This window comes from Lolium rigidum, chromosome 3, assembly GCF_022539505.1.
Source record: "Lolium rigidum isolate FL_2022 chromosome 3, APGP_CSIRO_Lrig_0.1, whole genome shotgun sequence".
Classification (NCBI taxonomy): Eukaryota; Viridiplantae; Streptophyta; class Magnoliopsida; order Poales; family Poaceae; genus Lolium; species Lolium rigidum.
Window position 1 is genome coordinate 18,451,221 of NC_061510.1, and position 18,601 is coordinate 18,469,821.

General features: G+C 49.2%; 1 protein-coding gene across 1 annotated transcript; it reads right to left on the reverse strand.

Moving 5' to 3' along the window:
* Positions 1-6,089: 6,089 nt before the first annotated feature.
* On the reverse strand, positions 6,090-7,467 carry LOC124694898 (metalloendoproteinase 1-MMP-like). The gene has a single exon (XM_047227823.1). It carries the CDS (start codon positions 7,279-7,281, stop codon positions 6,256-6,258), a length of 1,026 nt encoding a protein of 341 aa, XP_047083779.1. The 5' UTR covers positions 7,282-7,467; the 3' UTR covers positions 6,090-6,255.
* Between the last annotated feature and the right edge of the window lie 11,134 nt (positions 7,468-18,601).

Consider the following 18,601-nt stretch of genomic DNA (forward strand, 5'->3'; position numbering starts at 1 on the left):
TGTGTTTTGTTGTGCCAAGTAAAGTCGTTGATAGAAAAGTAAGTACTAGATTTGGATTACTGCGCAGTTCCAGATTTCTTTGCTGTCACGAATCTGGGTCTACCTCCCTGTAGGTAACTCGGAAAATTAAGCCAATTTACGTGCATGATCCTCAGATATGTACGCAACTTTCATTCAATTTGAGCATTTTCATTTGAGCAAGTCTGGTGCCATTTTAAAATTCGTCAATACGAACTATTCGTCCTCGTCTTCTTCCTCGTCCTCCTCGTCACCGGCACCCTCCTCGTCTTCTTCCTCGCCGCCCTCTTCGTCCTCGTCGTCGTCCTCGTCCTCCACCCCCTCCTCTTCATCGTCCTCCTCGTCCTCACCCCCGCCCTCTTCCTCAGCACCCTCAGCACCGGCGCCGTCGGACTCGAGCGGCCCCCGCGGCCGGCGAAAGGGTCGCCGTCCGCACCGGGTCCCGGCTCGCGCTCGCTCGTACGCCGGGGAGTAGAGGTTGTTGGGGTTGAAGCCGCCATGCGGCAGCGCATCCTGGTAGTGCGGCGACAAGTTAGGCGTCACGCACCCGGGAATGCCGGAGGGGCCATCGTTGTAGAAGGCGGATGACGACGGAGAGAAGACTCCCGGAACGTACACCGGCATGTTCGTACTATATGGGCTCGCGTTGGTGGCGGCGAAACACCCGGCCATTAAGTGCCGGGGCGGCGCGCCGCCGCAGCCTTCTTCTCCTGCTCCGCCGCCCTCCATCCTTTCCGCTCCGCCGTCGACATCTTCCGGCGCAGACAGTCTTGATGCCACTGATCATCGGTCCATCCTTCCGGCTTCTTCTTCGGGGCCGGCGCCTTCCGCAGCTTCGCGAACGACGCTTTTGCCCCTTTCGTCGCATTGCCCGGCGGCTTCTTGGCCGCTTTCTTGGCCATCTTCTTGGGGGCTACCGGTGGCGTCATGGAATGGGGAGAAGGTAGCGGCGGCGGGTGGACGGCGGGAGGGAGAAACAAATCGGCGGGGATAGGAGAAATGAATTGGCGGCGGGATATGTGTTGGGAGGCCAGAAATGCGCGGCGGGATAGGCGCGATATGGCGGGAGGGGCGGGATTTGGCGGGAGTGGGAGACGATTTTCACCGAGCCGCCGACGCGCCGGGTCCGCGTCGGTTCGCCTCGCTTTCGGTGTGTCCGGCGTCCCCGGTGCGTCCCCTGTGGGACGGGGACGGGCTCGGGGCGCCGGACACCGTATCGGGCCGCGTCGGACAAAAATGGGCTTTGGGGGACGCGGCTGGAAAGGTTTTTTGGTCCGGCGCGCCCCAAATCCCTTTGGGGGACGCTTTGGGGGACGCGGCTGGAGATGCTCTAAGTTTTCTTCCTCGCCTTCGCCGTCGATGCCGCTGCTGCGTCGTCCCCGTCTCCGGCGAGGTCACCTAGCCGGTGATGTTGTGGTCTGCCGCATCGTCTCTGTCGGCGGTGAGGTCTATTCGGTTCTTCCTAGTCTCCGGCGTGCCTTCCCTGCCTTCTCCGGCACCGTCCGTCGCGGTGATAGGCCTCCGCCCATGACCCTCCTTGCGCGTGCGTTTCTGCGCTAAGGGACGCAAAAGGCATCAAATAGGGATTGCCTTGGACGATTTGGCGAGCGAGGATGTACGACCAGGCCGCGATGGAGACCAAGGACGATTAGTGGGCGAGGACGTACGACCGATTGCCGGTAAAAAGACATGACTATAAATTAGAGACACCGTCCATTGACCCGCACTTTTGGCTCTCATGTCTGCAGCCCCCTGAAATCCCCACGTCCATTATTAGCTTCGTGATCCGAGGATAGGGTAGGATTACTACTCCTGGATGCCCCTGAAGTATTTTGAAAATGCAGAAATAAATGAGAATACCCTCCTGTGAAACATGAATACACATTTAATGGGACATAGCTGACGTCATTGATACAGCTCGGTACAGGTTTGTTGGCTTGGCCGCTTGGGCAATTAATTCAATAAATCGATTAGAACAAGAAATCATTTTATCATTCCTTCTGTTCTGCTCTTTCCCATCTCACACCACACCATATTGTTTCATGAGATCCAACAATTCATCTTGATATTAACAGAAATTTCTTGTATGCTACATAATATCTATTTGGATCCGGAGAATTTATTGTTGACTCTCTTGAAACAAGTATCTGGTTGAACAAGAAAAATTACGTAACATGAAGTAAGAAAAAACATGATACAAGAACCAACCAAGTCTTTTTTCACGTCACAATTTTGCATTAGGATACCATCGTGTCTTACAGTCACACGTTATATTGAACATACTATATTTCCAAAAAATGATCAATTTCTTTGAACCATATTATGAACAGCAAATAGCATGTCATTTTGTCCATGAACAAAATCTGTATATTATGAAAGAGCCATAACAGAAAAATTGAGGGATCCAAGATCCACGAAGACAACGACAGTAACAAAAAAAAAAAAGAGACCAAAAGCCATTAGAAGGAACAGATAAATAGTAGATCGGATACTTGAGGGGAGCAAATAAAATTTCGGATGTGCAGGCTCAACAAATCAAAACATCTCATATTAATTCCTTTCACCACAAACTAAGCAAGATCTATATACATGATGTGGATAGTGAAAATATCCAAAGACCTGAGCGAGAATAGAGAACAAGTTGCTACTGTAACACTTGACTAACAAAGAACTGTCGATCTTTTAAAGTTTGCATCGATTCCTTCCAGGAAATCCTAGAATAGGAATAGTCAGGCATAGGAAGACCGGATCTGGTCACAACTTCTTCATTGGACCACTTCCTCGTGGCGGAACAGGATGGAGATTCTGGCGGCCGTTGGCCTGTGGCTGCCAGAGGGGAAGAAGAAGACGACACATCCCGTGTACTTCCCAGCGGTGGAGCATGGATCTGGGCTGGATTGAGTCCAGGAGAAGACTACGAGTGGAGATTAAAGCAGAAATTTTGGTTTGGGATGAACTAGTGAGCTGGGGATTTGGAATTGGAAGAGGGGAACGAGAGGGACAAGATGAGCGATGGCCACGGTAGAAATAAATGCTTTAGACCTGTAGTTAAAACAGGGATGACGTCTGGTCGTGGGCCCTTGTATTACGCCGGATAAACAGATACTGCCGAAAATACACGGTTGCCTAGCTATACAATCCATAACTGCACTTAGCTATACAAGTAATGGACGGCTGCGGCTAGAGAACGGAAGGTGAGATATGGGGTGGGGGCATCCGCAGGTTCTCGAGTAAAATGCATCACTAGTCCTGGAACTTAGCTGCAATGTCTAAAAGCATCCTTGAACAGAGAAACTGCTATATTGCAGTCCTTAAAGTTGTCCTGGATGTTCACGTACGGTCCTGAATACGGTTAGCCACCGTATTACGCTGATGTGGCGATGAGATGAGCCTAGGATATCGCTGCGGGTACCCACCATTGTGGCTCGCGAGTCATTGCAGTCCCTGAAATTGTCCCAGATGTTTACCCACGGTCCTAAGTACGGTTGACTACTATATTGTGCTAACAGGACGACGATACGGGTTCAAGACAATTTTATTAACGATGTCTAATTAGTGAACACAATCTGCATATAAATCTGTACATATCTAGCTAAACAAATGATAGTACCATCAACGGTAAACCTAAACTTTTATATAGAGAATTTTGGCAACACTAAGATTCAACAAATTGCAGGGGCAATAGTCTATTTATATGCACCGAAGAGACGCCAGTTGGAGACGCGTGTGATGCAGTTCACGTTCGCTTATGATCCTACACTAATTATCACACATCAGCACATGGCCCTGCTCGACAGACACGACGCTCAGCTGAAGCGGTGTGCCTATCATCCATTACACGCACGTTCAATCGATTAGCAAAATGCATATGTACCAATGCACTTGGCTGATCTAAACCATACGGCAACTAGCTAGCTTGTACATGCACATGCGGGCATCTTTAACGCGGCGATCCAAATCGGATGCGTTGGCCCGTCCGGATGTGATCGTTTGCGTGGCCGCGCGGACAGACGGACCTGGCCGCCGGTCTATTTGGATCGCGCACTGCGTCCAACGCGCGGAGGCACCACAAAAGTCAAAAAAAACAAAAGAAAACAATTAAACCTAAAACATATTTTATACAGCTGAGCTCAGGGAGTCGAACAAGCGAACGCGCGAGGACGCCGCGTGCCATCCGCGGCCCCACAAACCTGGCCCAAATTTGGGCCGGGTTTGGGTCATCCCGGACACCGCGGCCACGTTGGGCCGCGGTTTTGTCCGTTCTAACCCATCCGCGATGCGGTCGTCCCGGACAAACTTGATTAAAGTTGAAGTATTTTGATTTAGCACAAACCTAGATCATCATTTTTTTTCCGAAGCGAGCAAGTACACCTTTTTTTCTTCAGGAACAAGAAAATATGTAGTCTTGGTTCATACTACCTCCATCCCAAAGTTTAAGATTTATATTATTTCTAGGAAGTCAAACTATTTCAAATTTGACTAAACTTTTACTAAAAAATCATTAACATGCAAACTACAAAATTAATATCATTAAATAGATTAAATAGATAATGAAATATATTTTCCTATGGTATCTACAAAATATTATATTTGTTGATAAATTATTCTAAAGGTTTGGTCAAAATTTACTTGGTTTGACTTTTCAAAAAAAATATAAGTCTTAAGATCTGTGATGGAAGTAGTATTTTGTATGCATCACACTATTATCTTTAAGTATTTTAAATTACTTACAAACGTACTACTTTCGCAGGTAAATACTTGCATTTTTTTGTTCCGAGTAACCATGAACATGTATACAGGTGTAAAAGGCCTGCTATCGTTTCCTACAAATATACAGTTTCGAGGAAAATGCATAAAATAGAGTTGCTAGTACTACCGTTTATTTGGTCAAATATGTATAGATTTACTTGTAGACTGTGTTCAGTAATAAATATCATTAATTAATTGGTCTGGACTCACATCATCCTCACGTCAGTGTAACACAGTGGCAAACCATAAGCAGGACCGTGGGTGAATATCCAGAGCAAGTTCGAGGACTACAATGGTCCTGGAAGTTGTAGTGGTAGGGGTACCCACTGCGCCTGGACCCGTCTCATCGCCACGTCAGCATAATACGGTGGCTAACCGTACCCAGGACTGTATATGGACATCCGAAACAACTTCGAGGACTGCAATATAGCAGTTTCTGTGTTTAAGGATGCTTTCAGACATAGACGGTAAGTTCCAGGACTAGCGATGCATTTTACTCCAGGTTCTCCAACGTAATTTCGCACCGTCCATGCAACTTCAAAAGTGATGTTTGGAAGAATAACTTCTCTCTTTTTTTGCTCATTCTTTTTTTCCTTCACTTTTCTAAAATCATCTCTAACTAGCATTTATGAATAGCCGAATCATCTCTAACTAGCATTTATGAATACCCTCTTAGACGCTTCAGCCTCCCTCTCCAATACACTGATCTTTTCTGATATCTTGCGGCCGGCGTGCGCGTGCACCGGAAGCAGATGTGGCCACCGTGTGCAGACGACGCGTACCGGCCCGAAAGTTGGTATCGACAGTGACCCGCCATTGCTGACCGGAGAAAGTTTGTTTCACTCACGGTTGCCGGCCGGCCCAATCCACCAGCGTCCATCCAATCCACAGCCGTGGTGCAACTTCATGATCTCCTCGGAATATCGATCGTGTCTCATCGTGCATGTTGCTTTCCTCTCTTTATCGATCGGTCTACATACACGATAGATAGATAGATGCTTCCTAGTGCTAGCTAGCCAGGTCGGTGAAACACTGAAGAAAAAGTAGTCGCACTCAACATTGCTCCTAGTTTTCTTCTCTAAGTTAAAACCTTATTAGTGAACTCGTTGGTTTAAGGTTTATACTATATGATATGATGAAAAATATTGATTATTTGACCATGATCTTTTTTTATATATCTTTGCACGTTTGTACGGATGCTAATTAACGCAACATGACACAGTGCTATGCATTGGTCAATGATCAAGCAAGAGAAGAAATAGTCCTTCCTTGGTCTTAATCTTGTCCTGTTTGCTTAGAAACAAAATTATAAAACGCTTGACTTGGGTTTCAATTTCTATGTTGCTTATTAAATCATCACTATAAATTGTTGCTTAAATTCAAAGCCAGCAAGCTCGTCATGAGAAACTCGGTCTATCTGATAAAATTCTGACCAGTTTCTCTCGTGTCGAACTAATAAAGACATGTGTACAGTAGTGTATATATCTACTACCTATAAAAGTTTGGGGGAGAGAGGAGTGTGATGGCGACGAGTGAGAGCAGGATAGCCGTACGCGTCGCCGTCGTCGTCCCGGGCGACCTTGTGGTGGCCGCCGCTGCGGACGTGTCGGGCTCGGAGAGGGAGCTGAGGCTGAAGCTTGGGTTGGAGCCGTAGAGCGCCTGCACGCCGCGGACGTCGTCGACGGTGAGGTCCACCTTCCTGGTGCGCGGCTTGAGGCTCGGGTACATGACGGCCTCGGGCGCCGACGAGTGCGCGAGTCCCAGCACGTGGCCGATCTCGTGCGTGGCGACGGACTCGAGGTCCACGGCCCCCTCGGCGCCCATGAGGTCGGCGCGGCCGACGGTCCAGCGCTCGGCGGCGTCGAGGTGGAGCTCGCCGCTGGGCGGGGAGAAGGCGTGGCCGAGCACGCCGAGCGGGCCATCGAAGGGCTCCCCGTCGCCGTGGTCGCCCGCGAAGAAGCCCACCCTGACGTCGGCCAGGTTGTAGTTGGCGGTCTCGCGGAAGCGCACCGGGATGACGCGCGCCCAGCGCGCGAAGGCGCGCCGGAAGGCGGCGCGCACCGCCTTGCGCGGGAGAGGGAGGCTCTGGTAGGGAGGGGAGGCGACGATGGCGTAGGTGAGGAGGAAGTGGCCCGGGGCGCGCGCCCAGCGCGGCTGGCCGGCGAAGAAGGCGAAGCGCGCGGAGGCGTGGAGGTCCGGCACGCCGCAGCGCGGGGTGGCGAGGAGGTCGAGCGTGACGTTGTCGAGGCGGCCCGTGACGGGGAGGCCCAGGGTGGACTGGTACAGCTTCACGAGGTGCCCGTCGCCGTCGTCGCCGGAGTGGTCAGACACGTAGCCGAACCGCGCTAGGTAGCGCTTGAGGCCGTCGGTGACGTTGGCGCCACCGCCGTCGAGCAGGTGGGTGATGGAGGAGTTGGCTCCGTGGAGCAGCTGGCGCCGGGTGCAGCAGCTGTGACATGATGGAACAAGGATGGAGATGATCAAGAAGAAGGGGAGAGAGGAGGAGGAGGACATGGGGGCGCGCGCATACGACCGGACTTTGACTGCATATAAGAATGTTGAGGCGCGCAAAACTTGGTGGTGTTTGTCTATGCCTTTGGAACTCTTGCTTCGGAATGCCAAAGAAGAAGAGGAAAAATGTCTTTGGAACTTGATGCGTGTCTTCCTCAGACGGAGCTTTCAGCTTTAGACCCAACACGATCCTCGCCACCTGTGTCCTCAATCCTCATCCGATCACGCAAGCGATCAATTCAGACAACATTAGTGTCAGCATGGTGTGCCTGCGCTCTGCTGAATCCGTCGTCTGCAGACTAAAGCGGTATCAGGCAAGCACCGCTAGCAGGTATGTCGCGCAATCTCTCTGAAGCCGATAGATGGTCTCTTTGGACGGATACAGTGCGCTCGCAACCCTCCTACATTGATTTTGTGGAGACTGTCCTGCTGGTCGCGCCAAGAACAACTGCCCCAAAATATTCAGTGTTTGACTCTATATATCTCAGTTCCACCCTACACATGATGTCCCACCAACCTGCCTATACACCAGACACGGAAAACAAACTCACCTTCTTTCTGCAGCTTGTTTCTTCCTACAATTGTTTCATAAACCAAACAAGGCGAGCATATAAAAAATAAATTGTACGGATGGAAACATAGTAGAATACACATAATTTTATTTTCATCGTCGATTACTATAAGTGAAATACACGTAAAGAGCGTGCACACATTGGCGACTTATTACTGAACCCATTGTCACTTGTAAGACACATTTTACCAGTAATTCAGGTTATACTATATTCTTATATAAGTTACAATAAATATGGTTACCAAGTCATGAACGAGAAACTACTATCAATATACTTGTTATATTGTACGCTTTGGAGGTCTTTACCGTAACTACATACTAGTTGATACCCCGCGCGTTGCTGCGGAAATTATAGAGTAACTTCGTTCAAGATTGAGAAATACAACATGCAAAATGAGAGCATATCATAATATCTTTGCATATTCTGAAGGAAACATCATGCAAATGGTTAGAATCCCATGCATTCTTTGTCTCAGTCATGCAGTGAAATTACGTTTTACTATACTATTAATTGAGAATGGATAAAGTTCAGCTAACCATATACTTAGAAAATCAACTGAATAATAATCAAAAAATCAAGATTTTTATAACGAACCAACTGTAAGCCCAGGCTGTATCCTGCTGATCTATGTTATATTTGCCAAGTACACTCAATTGGAAACTGGAACACCTCAATAGCAGATGTCTGTATGCATCAGTGCACCTATCCCAAGACTCTATCCCTGACGATCAATGTTCCATGTAAGCAAGCTTGACCCTTTTCAAAAAAAAAAAGTAAGCAAGCTTGACTGAAGATGAACAGTCCAACAAAATGTTACAAAAAAACTGGAGAAAATAAATAAAAAGTAAGCAACAAAACGTGCGAGACTTGGGGCTAAATGTTGCGAAAAAAACTGGAAAAAATAAATAAAAAGTAAGCATCAAAATGTGCGAGACTTAGGTCTAAGTTTGATACGTGGATCTCAGCTACACCTTTATGGTGCAAGAAATAAAGAGGCTTTTGAAGCTTGATCCTAGGTTTCAGGTAGTAGCGATAGATAGACACCAAAATAAGGCTAGTCATTTGCTAGCAAACTGGAGTCGATCGACCGCAAGTACGGTAACCTGGATTAGGGATCGTCCTGAAGTTGTACTGGCATGTTGACTATAGGAGGCCGCTCCTGTAACTTAATCAATATATTTCATTCGCAAAAAAAAAAAGTTTGATATATACGTGGATCTAATAAAACATAAAAGGAAATATGAAACCGTACGTCATGGTTTATGCTAAATCCGGCTCTGCTTGGACGGCTAGCTTCTCAGGCCCCATATGACCATCATCCATCGTGTGGAAGAAAGGATTACCTCGGACCTGCTGTTAAGATACCAGAATTTAGATGAAACAAAAGCAAAAGAATGACTCAATTTGGTTTCTGGAGCAACCATAACAGATATCTTGGTAGTGACTTTCTGATTGACATGTTGGACACACAAATATTAAAGCTACTAAATAAATCATGTAAATAATGTTATGCTTAAACTTTGTTTGAAATGTGTGTTAGAAAAAAAATAGAAAGAGCTAATTGGATTGATGCATAACCTGAGTGTATGACCTGAAGGATCTAGTAGGTCCTCTGGTGTTCAGACATGTTGAGCACAGACAAAGACCGATGCTATGTAATCAAAAAGATTTGTTTGAAAGGCTGCAAACAGGGCAAAAAGACCCAAATGGTTAAAAAGGAATTTCTGAATGATGTTAGATACACTGATTTATCACAGTTTAATTAGCAATCATCAGCTGACTGTTAGCAAACATGAACCATACTGTATGAGAATATGAAAGAGCATTACAGAAATAGATGGGCCTGCCTAAGGTATTGTAACAGTCGAGGATTGGAGTTGGCCACATCGTCTTTGCAGAACTCCATGATGGGGTGCAAAACCTGACGAACTTTTCTCCATATCCATGCTAATATATCTTGTAATCTGAAGAGCTGGAACTATTTGAACATGGGACTACATTGCACCATAATTCTGGGTGATCACGGCAACACTATGTAGAGTAAACAATGGGAACTGTTAGAAGGTGTGTGTTGAGGACATACCGTTTGGAAAAAGATTGATGGACCAATAAAACTGACCGATGTAGAAATCTGGTTCTCTCACGGAATAGCTGCAAGAACATAGAAGAGAACAAACAGATCTGCGCAAAATTTATAGATCATTAGATGATAAAATCAAAGGGATTATGACCAGGATATAAGAGATCAAGACATATAAAGAGATCAGACGGAAGTTATGATCGGGTTTTTCACATCCGGCAACACCGGTAGACTCAGGCGATGGACACAGAGAGATGATTATTCAAGAAGAGGCAGCTCAGGGGCTTGGTGAAGAGGTGCAACACAGCGGCTCTTATATTGCCGGATGGACGACGGTTTGACATTAAAATCAATGGAAAAACCTTTCGCATTGCCGCACGGGGAGATGTCAGGTCATAGGACGTTACTGATCAGTTGAGAGAAGAGTAAATGTGAGGCTACGTAGAAGATCATAGGGCATTCGGCAGTTTTCGGTGGCGGCCAAGGAACCGTCGTGTGCCTCTTGCGGACAGATGGATCGGCAGAGAAGAAACAAAGGTGGGCTGGCCTACAAAGAAAGCCTGAGATCTTTGCATACACGAAGGAAATCGAGTTGGGCTCTGATCAAATGGATGGGTGATTGCCTTTCCTAGAACCGAACGGGGCCCAAGTTCTGGGCCAGGTAGGAAGAAGTGACGCCCAAGCCCATGCGCGGGGTAGAGATAGCAACCAGCGACGGCGAGAACGTAACGCAGACGAATAAAAGATGACGTGGAGGCACCACAGCTCTGGAAAATCATGTAGTGGGGGATTGCTATTTAGAGATAAAAGATACATTATGCAGTGTATCCAATTGTTCAAACACTATCCAAGAAGGACCTTTTGTTATATTAACAATATAAATTTTAGCCCAGTGCAAATTTACTTGAAGATATACCTCAAAACTCTACTAGAAAACAATGCAGCTAACATTTAATAATATTGCTATGTGGTTAACTATTTCACATAAATAACATAAAATTATCTATATCATGCAAAATACAAATACTTAAAAGTATAAAAGTTTGGTATAAATTGTGTTAGAATAGTTACAATTTCGTTGACGAAAACTTCGGAAAAGAAATTGTTTTGGATGTAATGTATATGGCTTACTCCTCCAACTTCATATTTAAATTGGTTAAGTCGAAACACTTTACACATGTATCGACCTCGAAGTTGTCTCTACCAACAATGGAATTGTACATGTTTTCTATATAGTGTTTTTTTCTCGGCGCGGATTCTCTAACTTGGCAACGCAAAGTTAGAGAAACAGTACCCTGACTTGACAACACTGGCCCTTGGATAAAAAATAAAAGGCAGAGATCAAAGCGGAACACTGCAGCTAAATCACTGTAGATGAAGCACTCTCTGTGAAAGTGTTGTAGCTGTTCTGTTTTGGTTCTGTAGCACATGTACTGTAGCGTGAAATCTGAACCGCTAGTGTAAGATCTAATGGCTAGAAATCTAACAAGTTAGGAAAACTGAAGCTTCTCTGACTTGTCCACTGCAGGTCAGAGAATCCGGAGCGCTTTTTTTCTCATGGAGTGTGATGATCGTAATTGAACTGTTCTCACAAACAATTCAGCGTCATGTTGCAAAAATAAGAATGAACAAAAGACATAATTTACCACCAAGCATGTTAACTACGTGTCATGAATAAAGACCAGTCTATAATTCAGTACATATTTGTTAACATAACATTTTGTTAATGATTAAGATTGAACCTAAATTGACAATTCCAAAATTATTTCAGGTTGTTAATATGACACCAGCCATCATAGTTTACGAGAGTTTAAATCACTTGTGTTGGTAAGACCTTACTGGGATATTCATGGTAAGCCGATGTATGCCAGCATAAGGGTTTTGTTGAGTTTTTCAGTTCTACCCTCATCTTGGTTCCAAAGTTCGGCGAAGAAGAACTCACGCGATAATCTCTTGTATCATTCTTTGAGACTAAGGGTGTGTTTGGTTCACGCCCCAGCTCGCCCTACCAACATGCGGGCGTGCCAATTTATTGGCGAACAAATCGCTCGCCCACAGATAGCCCAAGATTTGGCTAAACTTACACTCTACTGCACCTTGAAAACTGGGGCTCGCCAAAAAATTGGACACAGACCAAGCAGCAGCCGTGGGTCACGGGCATGCCAAAATTTTGGTCCGGCCAGCTTTGGGTAAGAACCAAACGCAGCCTAAACTATTTTTGCTAGCCAAATAGTTGGCATGGTAGCAGTACATGTAACTATACTATCATATTGTCGTCATCCACATATAACACCAAGATTGTATAATAGTCGCTGATGTTAGGGCAATATGTTTGATGTACTGCCAGGGGGCCAAAGGCCACAATACTCCCTCCGTTCCTTTCTATAGTGCCTATAGATTTTTGTCATTTGTTTCAGAATACAAGGTTGTAACTTAGCTTTTTTTTTCAATTACCCCCTCCCCGTTCAGCTCCCAAATCGTTCAACTCCCAAAATTGTTATGGTAAGTTAGGAAGATATGGATTTCCCAAATTTTACGTTGATCTCAAATCGTTCAGCTAGAGGTCTTGTGTACAAAATACTCTTGCGCTAATTTCTGTGCCGAAAAACAATAGGCACTATAGAATGGAATAGAGGGAGTATATAGTACATGTACAGGCGCAAATATGCAGGAAACCCCCTAACATATGGGGAAACTACAAGATACAGATATATACATCTAACACCCCCCCCCCTCAAACTCATGGTGGATCCACAACACCGAGTTTGGAGAGTAAGAAATCATGCTGCGCTCGAGTCCGTGCCTTCGTAAAGAAATCCACCAACCGCAAATCGAAGGCACATAATGAACCGCAACAACATCATCCTGCACCTGAGCACGTGTGTAAAAAGCATCAACACCAATATGCTTGGTCAGCTCATGCTTGACCGGATCACGTGCAATACTGATAGCACTTGTACTGTCAGACAAAAGTGGAGCGGGTTTGGTAACAGAGACCCCAAAATCGGCAAGTGTTGTGGGTATACTTTATGGGTATATCAACGGCATGGCCTAGATCCGGCAAGCCCGGGTGGCCCATAGTTGGTGGTGAGGCATGTGGCCCATCGGGCGGCCCAGCTCGTCGTAGATCATGAAGGATGAAGCCCAGCCCGAGAACGAGGAGCCGGATCCTAACCGACCTACGAAGGAGGCCGGATCCGTGAAGGCCCATGAAGTATCCGGATCCAGCGTGACCTAGAAGGAAGGCGGATCCTTGACGTACACGGCAAGGCTTTGTACCGTAGTTAGGCAACTTGTATTCCGGCTAGGACTCTCCGTGTAAACCCTAGATCCGTGCGCCTTTATAAGCCGGATCCCGGGAGCCCTAGAGGCACGTTCACAACCACAACTCATTGTAACAACGCGAAAGCGCCCAGATAATTCCAGACAAGCAGCAGTAGGCCCCGTCATCGTGCGGGTGTTCCGAAGCCGGGTAACTCGCGTACCACCGTCCCGAGAGCACTCCGCCCTATGGCCCCTACTTCTTCTCCCCTCGTGAGGATCCCTCCTCCGGGTACCGTCGATTAGGCAACGACGCTGGCGCCCACCGTGGGCCCTGTGGCGTCCGGAGGCCGGAACCGGGAGGGTTCCGCCATGGGAAGCTACGACGACACCATCGCTGTGGGGCGCGTCCTTTACGCCGGGAATCTGCCGATCGTCCCTCCGGATGAGTGCTGGATTCCGGCTAGGACAAACCCCGTCAAGCTCTCCATCGTCCCAATTGGCGGCATACACATCTTCATCGGGGAAACCGTCGATTCCGACGGAAACCCACTGGTAAGTAACGCAGACGCGACCGCCGCCGAGCTGGACGCTGTCGCAAAGATCCGATCCGAGATGCGAGAGCTTCCCAAGGAAGATTCCGCCTCGGATCCGGAAATTTCAAAACCCACCCAATCCGCCCCCGAGCAGGAAACAACGGTGGAAGACCAATGCGCATCCACCCGGGTCTCCCGTGTGTTAGAAAAGCAGAGGTGCCACTTCGTACACTTCTTGGCCCATACCGCCGGAACCGCCCCTCAAGAAGCCGGAGCTGGTCCTGAGCAGGTAGAGGCACCGGAAAATGGCGCAGATCCGGATCAGGCTGAGCTTGTCGGAGAAAGCGAAACTCCGGTTGAAGAGTCGATTTTGGGCAATCCGAGCCCAATTTCGGAGATACCCCTCCATGGAGTCCGATGACTTCGTTCGCAAGATAAGGGAATACGGATACGGTGATCAGCCCGAAGTCGACTCCGCCCAGCCTAAGCGGGTTCTCGCAACGATAGCGACGCAGGGACAAACCGGATCCGAAGAACCAACCAGCCAATCCGACCCTCAACCATCCCAACAAGGATCTCCAATGTCTCGGGTGCGACCCCACGGGATCCTTCCTCGGAGGAAATCCCGTCGGCAGAAGAGATGGTCGCGCGAGCAGTCCTTAACACACCCATAACCCCGGGCGACGCCGCAGATCCGGAGGCCCTAGAGGCTACTAGAAAGGAAATGCTGGCCACAGCCAAGAAGCTCGCCGATACCGAAGCCGCGTTAAGGGAAGAGAGGGCAGAAGCTGCAGGATTGGCGGAAAACTTCGACAGACAGGACCGCGAGATCGCTGCCACACTCGAGCAAGTCAAGAGCATGAGGGCTGAGTGGGAAGTAAAGATGATCTATGCGCAGGCGGAGGCCGATCGGATTGTTAGAGAAGCAATTCCGCCTCGCAGGATACCCTTCAACACGCCCGCAGAGCACCAGCCGCTGGAAACCCCAAAGGACAACATGCAAAAAGCTGCGGAATTGCTGAAGAAAAAGGACGAAGAGGTTGATATCAACTATCTCCGCACGCTTGTCGCTTCAGCAATGCAGCAGCAAAGCAAGGCGGATACTTCGCGCAGGTTGGAATCCAATCCGGATAACTGTGTGTCTACCGCGCAGAAGGACGCCCGCGCTGATCGGCGACCCGACGACGAATCACACACCGGATCCTCGGAGCGCAGAAGGAAAGCCAGGGAACACCCAAATCCGATCCCCGTACCATCAAAGACGCCACCGTCAGATCCAAGAAAGGGAAAGGATGCAATGTACTCTGGACGAGACAAATACCGCAACCCCTCTCCTCCGCCCAACGGTTACCCGCGACCCCCTCGCCGCCGTAGTCCAGCCGGAAACACCAGGCCCCCGTGGCATGGTGGGATTGTTATCCGCGACAACGTGCTGCCAAGAAACGAGAACAGGAGCACTCGCCGGAACCTCGCCGGAACCAGAACAATGTTCATGAGCCCGAGCCCAGGAGGAGTCGGAATGAGGACCGCGGTCCAGAACCTCGCCGGAACCGCGATCCAGAACCTCGTCGGAGCCATGACCTAGAGCCTCGCCGGAGCCGTGACCCGGAACCGCATCGGAACGACCAGGGCAGCCAACGCCAGGGCGAAGGCAGCCACAGGAGCCGGGGCCAGCACCAGGAAGGCCGAGGAGAGTCAGAAGGCGGAAGCAAGAAATCGCACCGCCCACCTCGCAGGTCTCCCTCACCACCACCTAGCGGTGGAGGCGGAGGTGGAGGCGGAGGCAACGGTCGAAGATCTCGCTCTCGCTCAAAGTCCCCTCGCCACGGCTCACGCGACGCACGGGATCGCCTCAACGAATACAGAACCGACTACATTGGTCCGAAGTGCTTTGGCAGGATGATTCGAGAGGAACCAAAGCCAAGGATGAACCTCAAGCTGCCCGGAAACCTGAAGCATTATGATGGCACCGAAAGGCCGGATACCTGGATTGAGGATTACTACAATGCTGTAACCTTCGCCGGAGGAACCCCTAACATCGCCTGCCGCATGCTTCAGTTGTACCTTGTAGGTCCAGCCCGGATCTGGCTCAGCGACCTCGAGAAGAATTCCATCTTTTGCTGGTTCGACCTGAAGAACGCTTTCGAGAAACACTTCAGGGGCACCTACAAGAGACCTGCCACAACAAGCGACCTGCAGGCATGTATCCAGAAGAAGGGCGAAACATCGAGGAATTTCCTCACCCGATGGTTGGCATGCAGAACGAGTGCGAGAACGTCGACAACCGCACAGCAATGCACGCCTTCATTGGGGGCTTGCAGCGAGGAGGATTGCTACGGCACAAGCTAACTTGCATGGTCAATGCAAATCAACTGACGTTGGACGACATGATCACCATCGCCAGCGATCACACTGCCGCCGATGACGACGCAGGCGGTGATCTCGCAGCCACAGCAATCCCCCTGCATCAGCAAAAGAAGAACCGTGACAACGGTAGCAGCAGCAGCCATAAGCGCAAGAACCCCGATGACCGAAGAGTGGCGGATCCGAGATGATCGCCATGGCGTTTCAACGCGGAGGTTCGGGAGGCGGCAGAGGACGCGGACGCGGAGGCGGAGCCGGCAGGGGTCGGCAGCATACCTCCGAGGTCACAGCTGGCGGATCCCGCTCCCCGCAAACCTATGAGGAATACAGAGACATGCCCTGCCTGGCCCATCTGGATCCGGCTACGGAGAAGTCCACTCACACCAACCGCAACTGCAAATGGGTCAATGATCTAAAGAACGACCCGGAGGCAGGGTACAAGCGCGCCCGGAAGCACCGCCCACGCGGCAAAGGTGGCAAGGGCAAGAACAAGGACAAAGAAGATGATAGTTCCGAGGCGATGGATGAGGATGATAACTCGCCGGATCCCAAGGCAGGATCCGCAGGAAAATCCAACCCATTCGATAAAAAGAGTGTGGGGGCTTACCACACTTTCCTCGGAACCCCAACAGTCCGCGCTACCAAGTCAGCTACCCGGATCCTGAACGCCACAGCTTCCGGCCGTGCCGCAGTATGTCAGGTGGTCGGAAGTCCCGTGCACATTTGACAGGGAGGATCACCCTGCCGTTGTGCCAAAAGAATGCTACGCCTTTGTTGTAAGTCCCCGCATAGACGGGTACGACTTCTCCAAGTGCCTCATGGATGGTGGGGCCAGTCTGAACATCATGTACCTGGAGACTCTAGAACGGATGAACCTCACCAAGGAACAGCTTAAACACAGCAACACTGAGTTTCACGGCGTGGTTCCGGGTAAGAAGGCGAATTCCCTCGGCAGCATAACACTTCCCGTGGCTTTTGGCGATGTTCATAACTTCCGCCAAGAGAAGATCACGTTTGAAGTTGTGCCCTTCAAGAGCTCCTATCACGTCATCTTCGGCAGGCCCACCTACCACAAGTTCCACGCAAGAGCGTGCTACATCTACAACAAGCTCAAGATTCCGGGTCCTAAAGGTATGATTACCGTATCCGGAGACTACAAAAAGGCTCATGAGTGTGAGTTAGGCGAAGCCGCCTTCGCAGAGTCTGTGATATCTGGAGAAGAGCTGAAAGGCTACAGAGCCGCGGTGGATCCGACTGAGATGCAGACCACCAAGAAGCAGATCTCCGAGCAGAAAACCTCCTTCAAGGCCGCGATAGAAACCAAGAAGCACGACCTCATACCAGGCGACTCTTCCAAGCAGGTTTCGGTCGGAGCCAACATGGACCCCAAATAGGAAGACGCGCTCGTCGAGTTCCTCCGCGCTAACATGGATATCTTCGCATGGCAACCTTCCGACATGTCCGGAGTACCTAGGGAACTCGCCGAGCACTACCTCAACATAAATCCGGGGCCAAACCGGTGAAGCAAGCTATGCGACGCTTTGGAGACAAGAAGCGCCGCGCCATAGGAATGGAACTAGCAAAGTTACTAGAAGCAGGTTTTGTAATAGAAGTTATCCACACCGATTGGGTCGCGAATCCCGTCCTTGTACCCAAAAAAGACACTGAAATACTAAGAATGTGCATCGATTACTCTGGCTTGAACAAGCATTGCCCGAAGGATCCGTTCCCCTTGCCGCGCATTGACCAAGTCATTGATTCGACGGCGGGGGCGGAACTTCTGTGTTTTCTTGATGCGTATTCCGGGTATCATCAGATCTGGATGAAGGAATCCGACCAAAAGGCGACTTCATTCATTACCCCGTTTGGCACTTACTGCTATGTTACCATACCTTTCGGTTTGAAAAATGCAGGTGCCACCTACCAACGAACGATGCAGCGGTGCCTGAAGGACCAAATCGGCCGGAACGTGCACGCTTACGTCGACGACATCGCGGTCATGACCCGGAAAGGATCCGACTTGATCAGCGACCTCACGTAAACCTTCGACAACCTCCGCAGGTACAAGATGATGTTGAATCCGCTGAAGTGCGTTTTTGGCGTGCCAGCCGGAAAACTCCTTGGCTTCATAGTCTCTCACAGAGGCATTGAGGTTAACCCGGAAAAGATCAAGGCAATCCTGTGCATCAAACGGCCAACTTGTCTCAAAGATGTGCAACGACTAACTGGTTGCGTCGCAGCAATCGCAGGTTTGTTAGCCGTCTTGGCGAGAAGGCGCTACCTCTGTACAAGCTGCTGAAGAAAACAGACAAATTCGTCTGGGACGATGCAGCTGACGCAGCTCTTCGAGGGTTGAAGGAAATACTCACCTCCCCACCTATCTTGGCAGCTCCAGCAGAGTCAGAGCCAATGCTCCTTTATCTGGCAGCTACCAACAAGGTCATCAGCCTCGTCATCGTGGTGGAGCGAAAGGAAGAAGGTCATGAATATGACGTCCAAAGACCTGTCTA

Excerpts from the sequence above, each read along its gene's own strand:
- LOC124694898 (XM_047227823.1), bottom strand. The coding sequence starts at position 7,281 with ATGTCCTCCTCCTCCTCTCTCCCCTTCTTCTTGATCATCTCCATCCTT.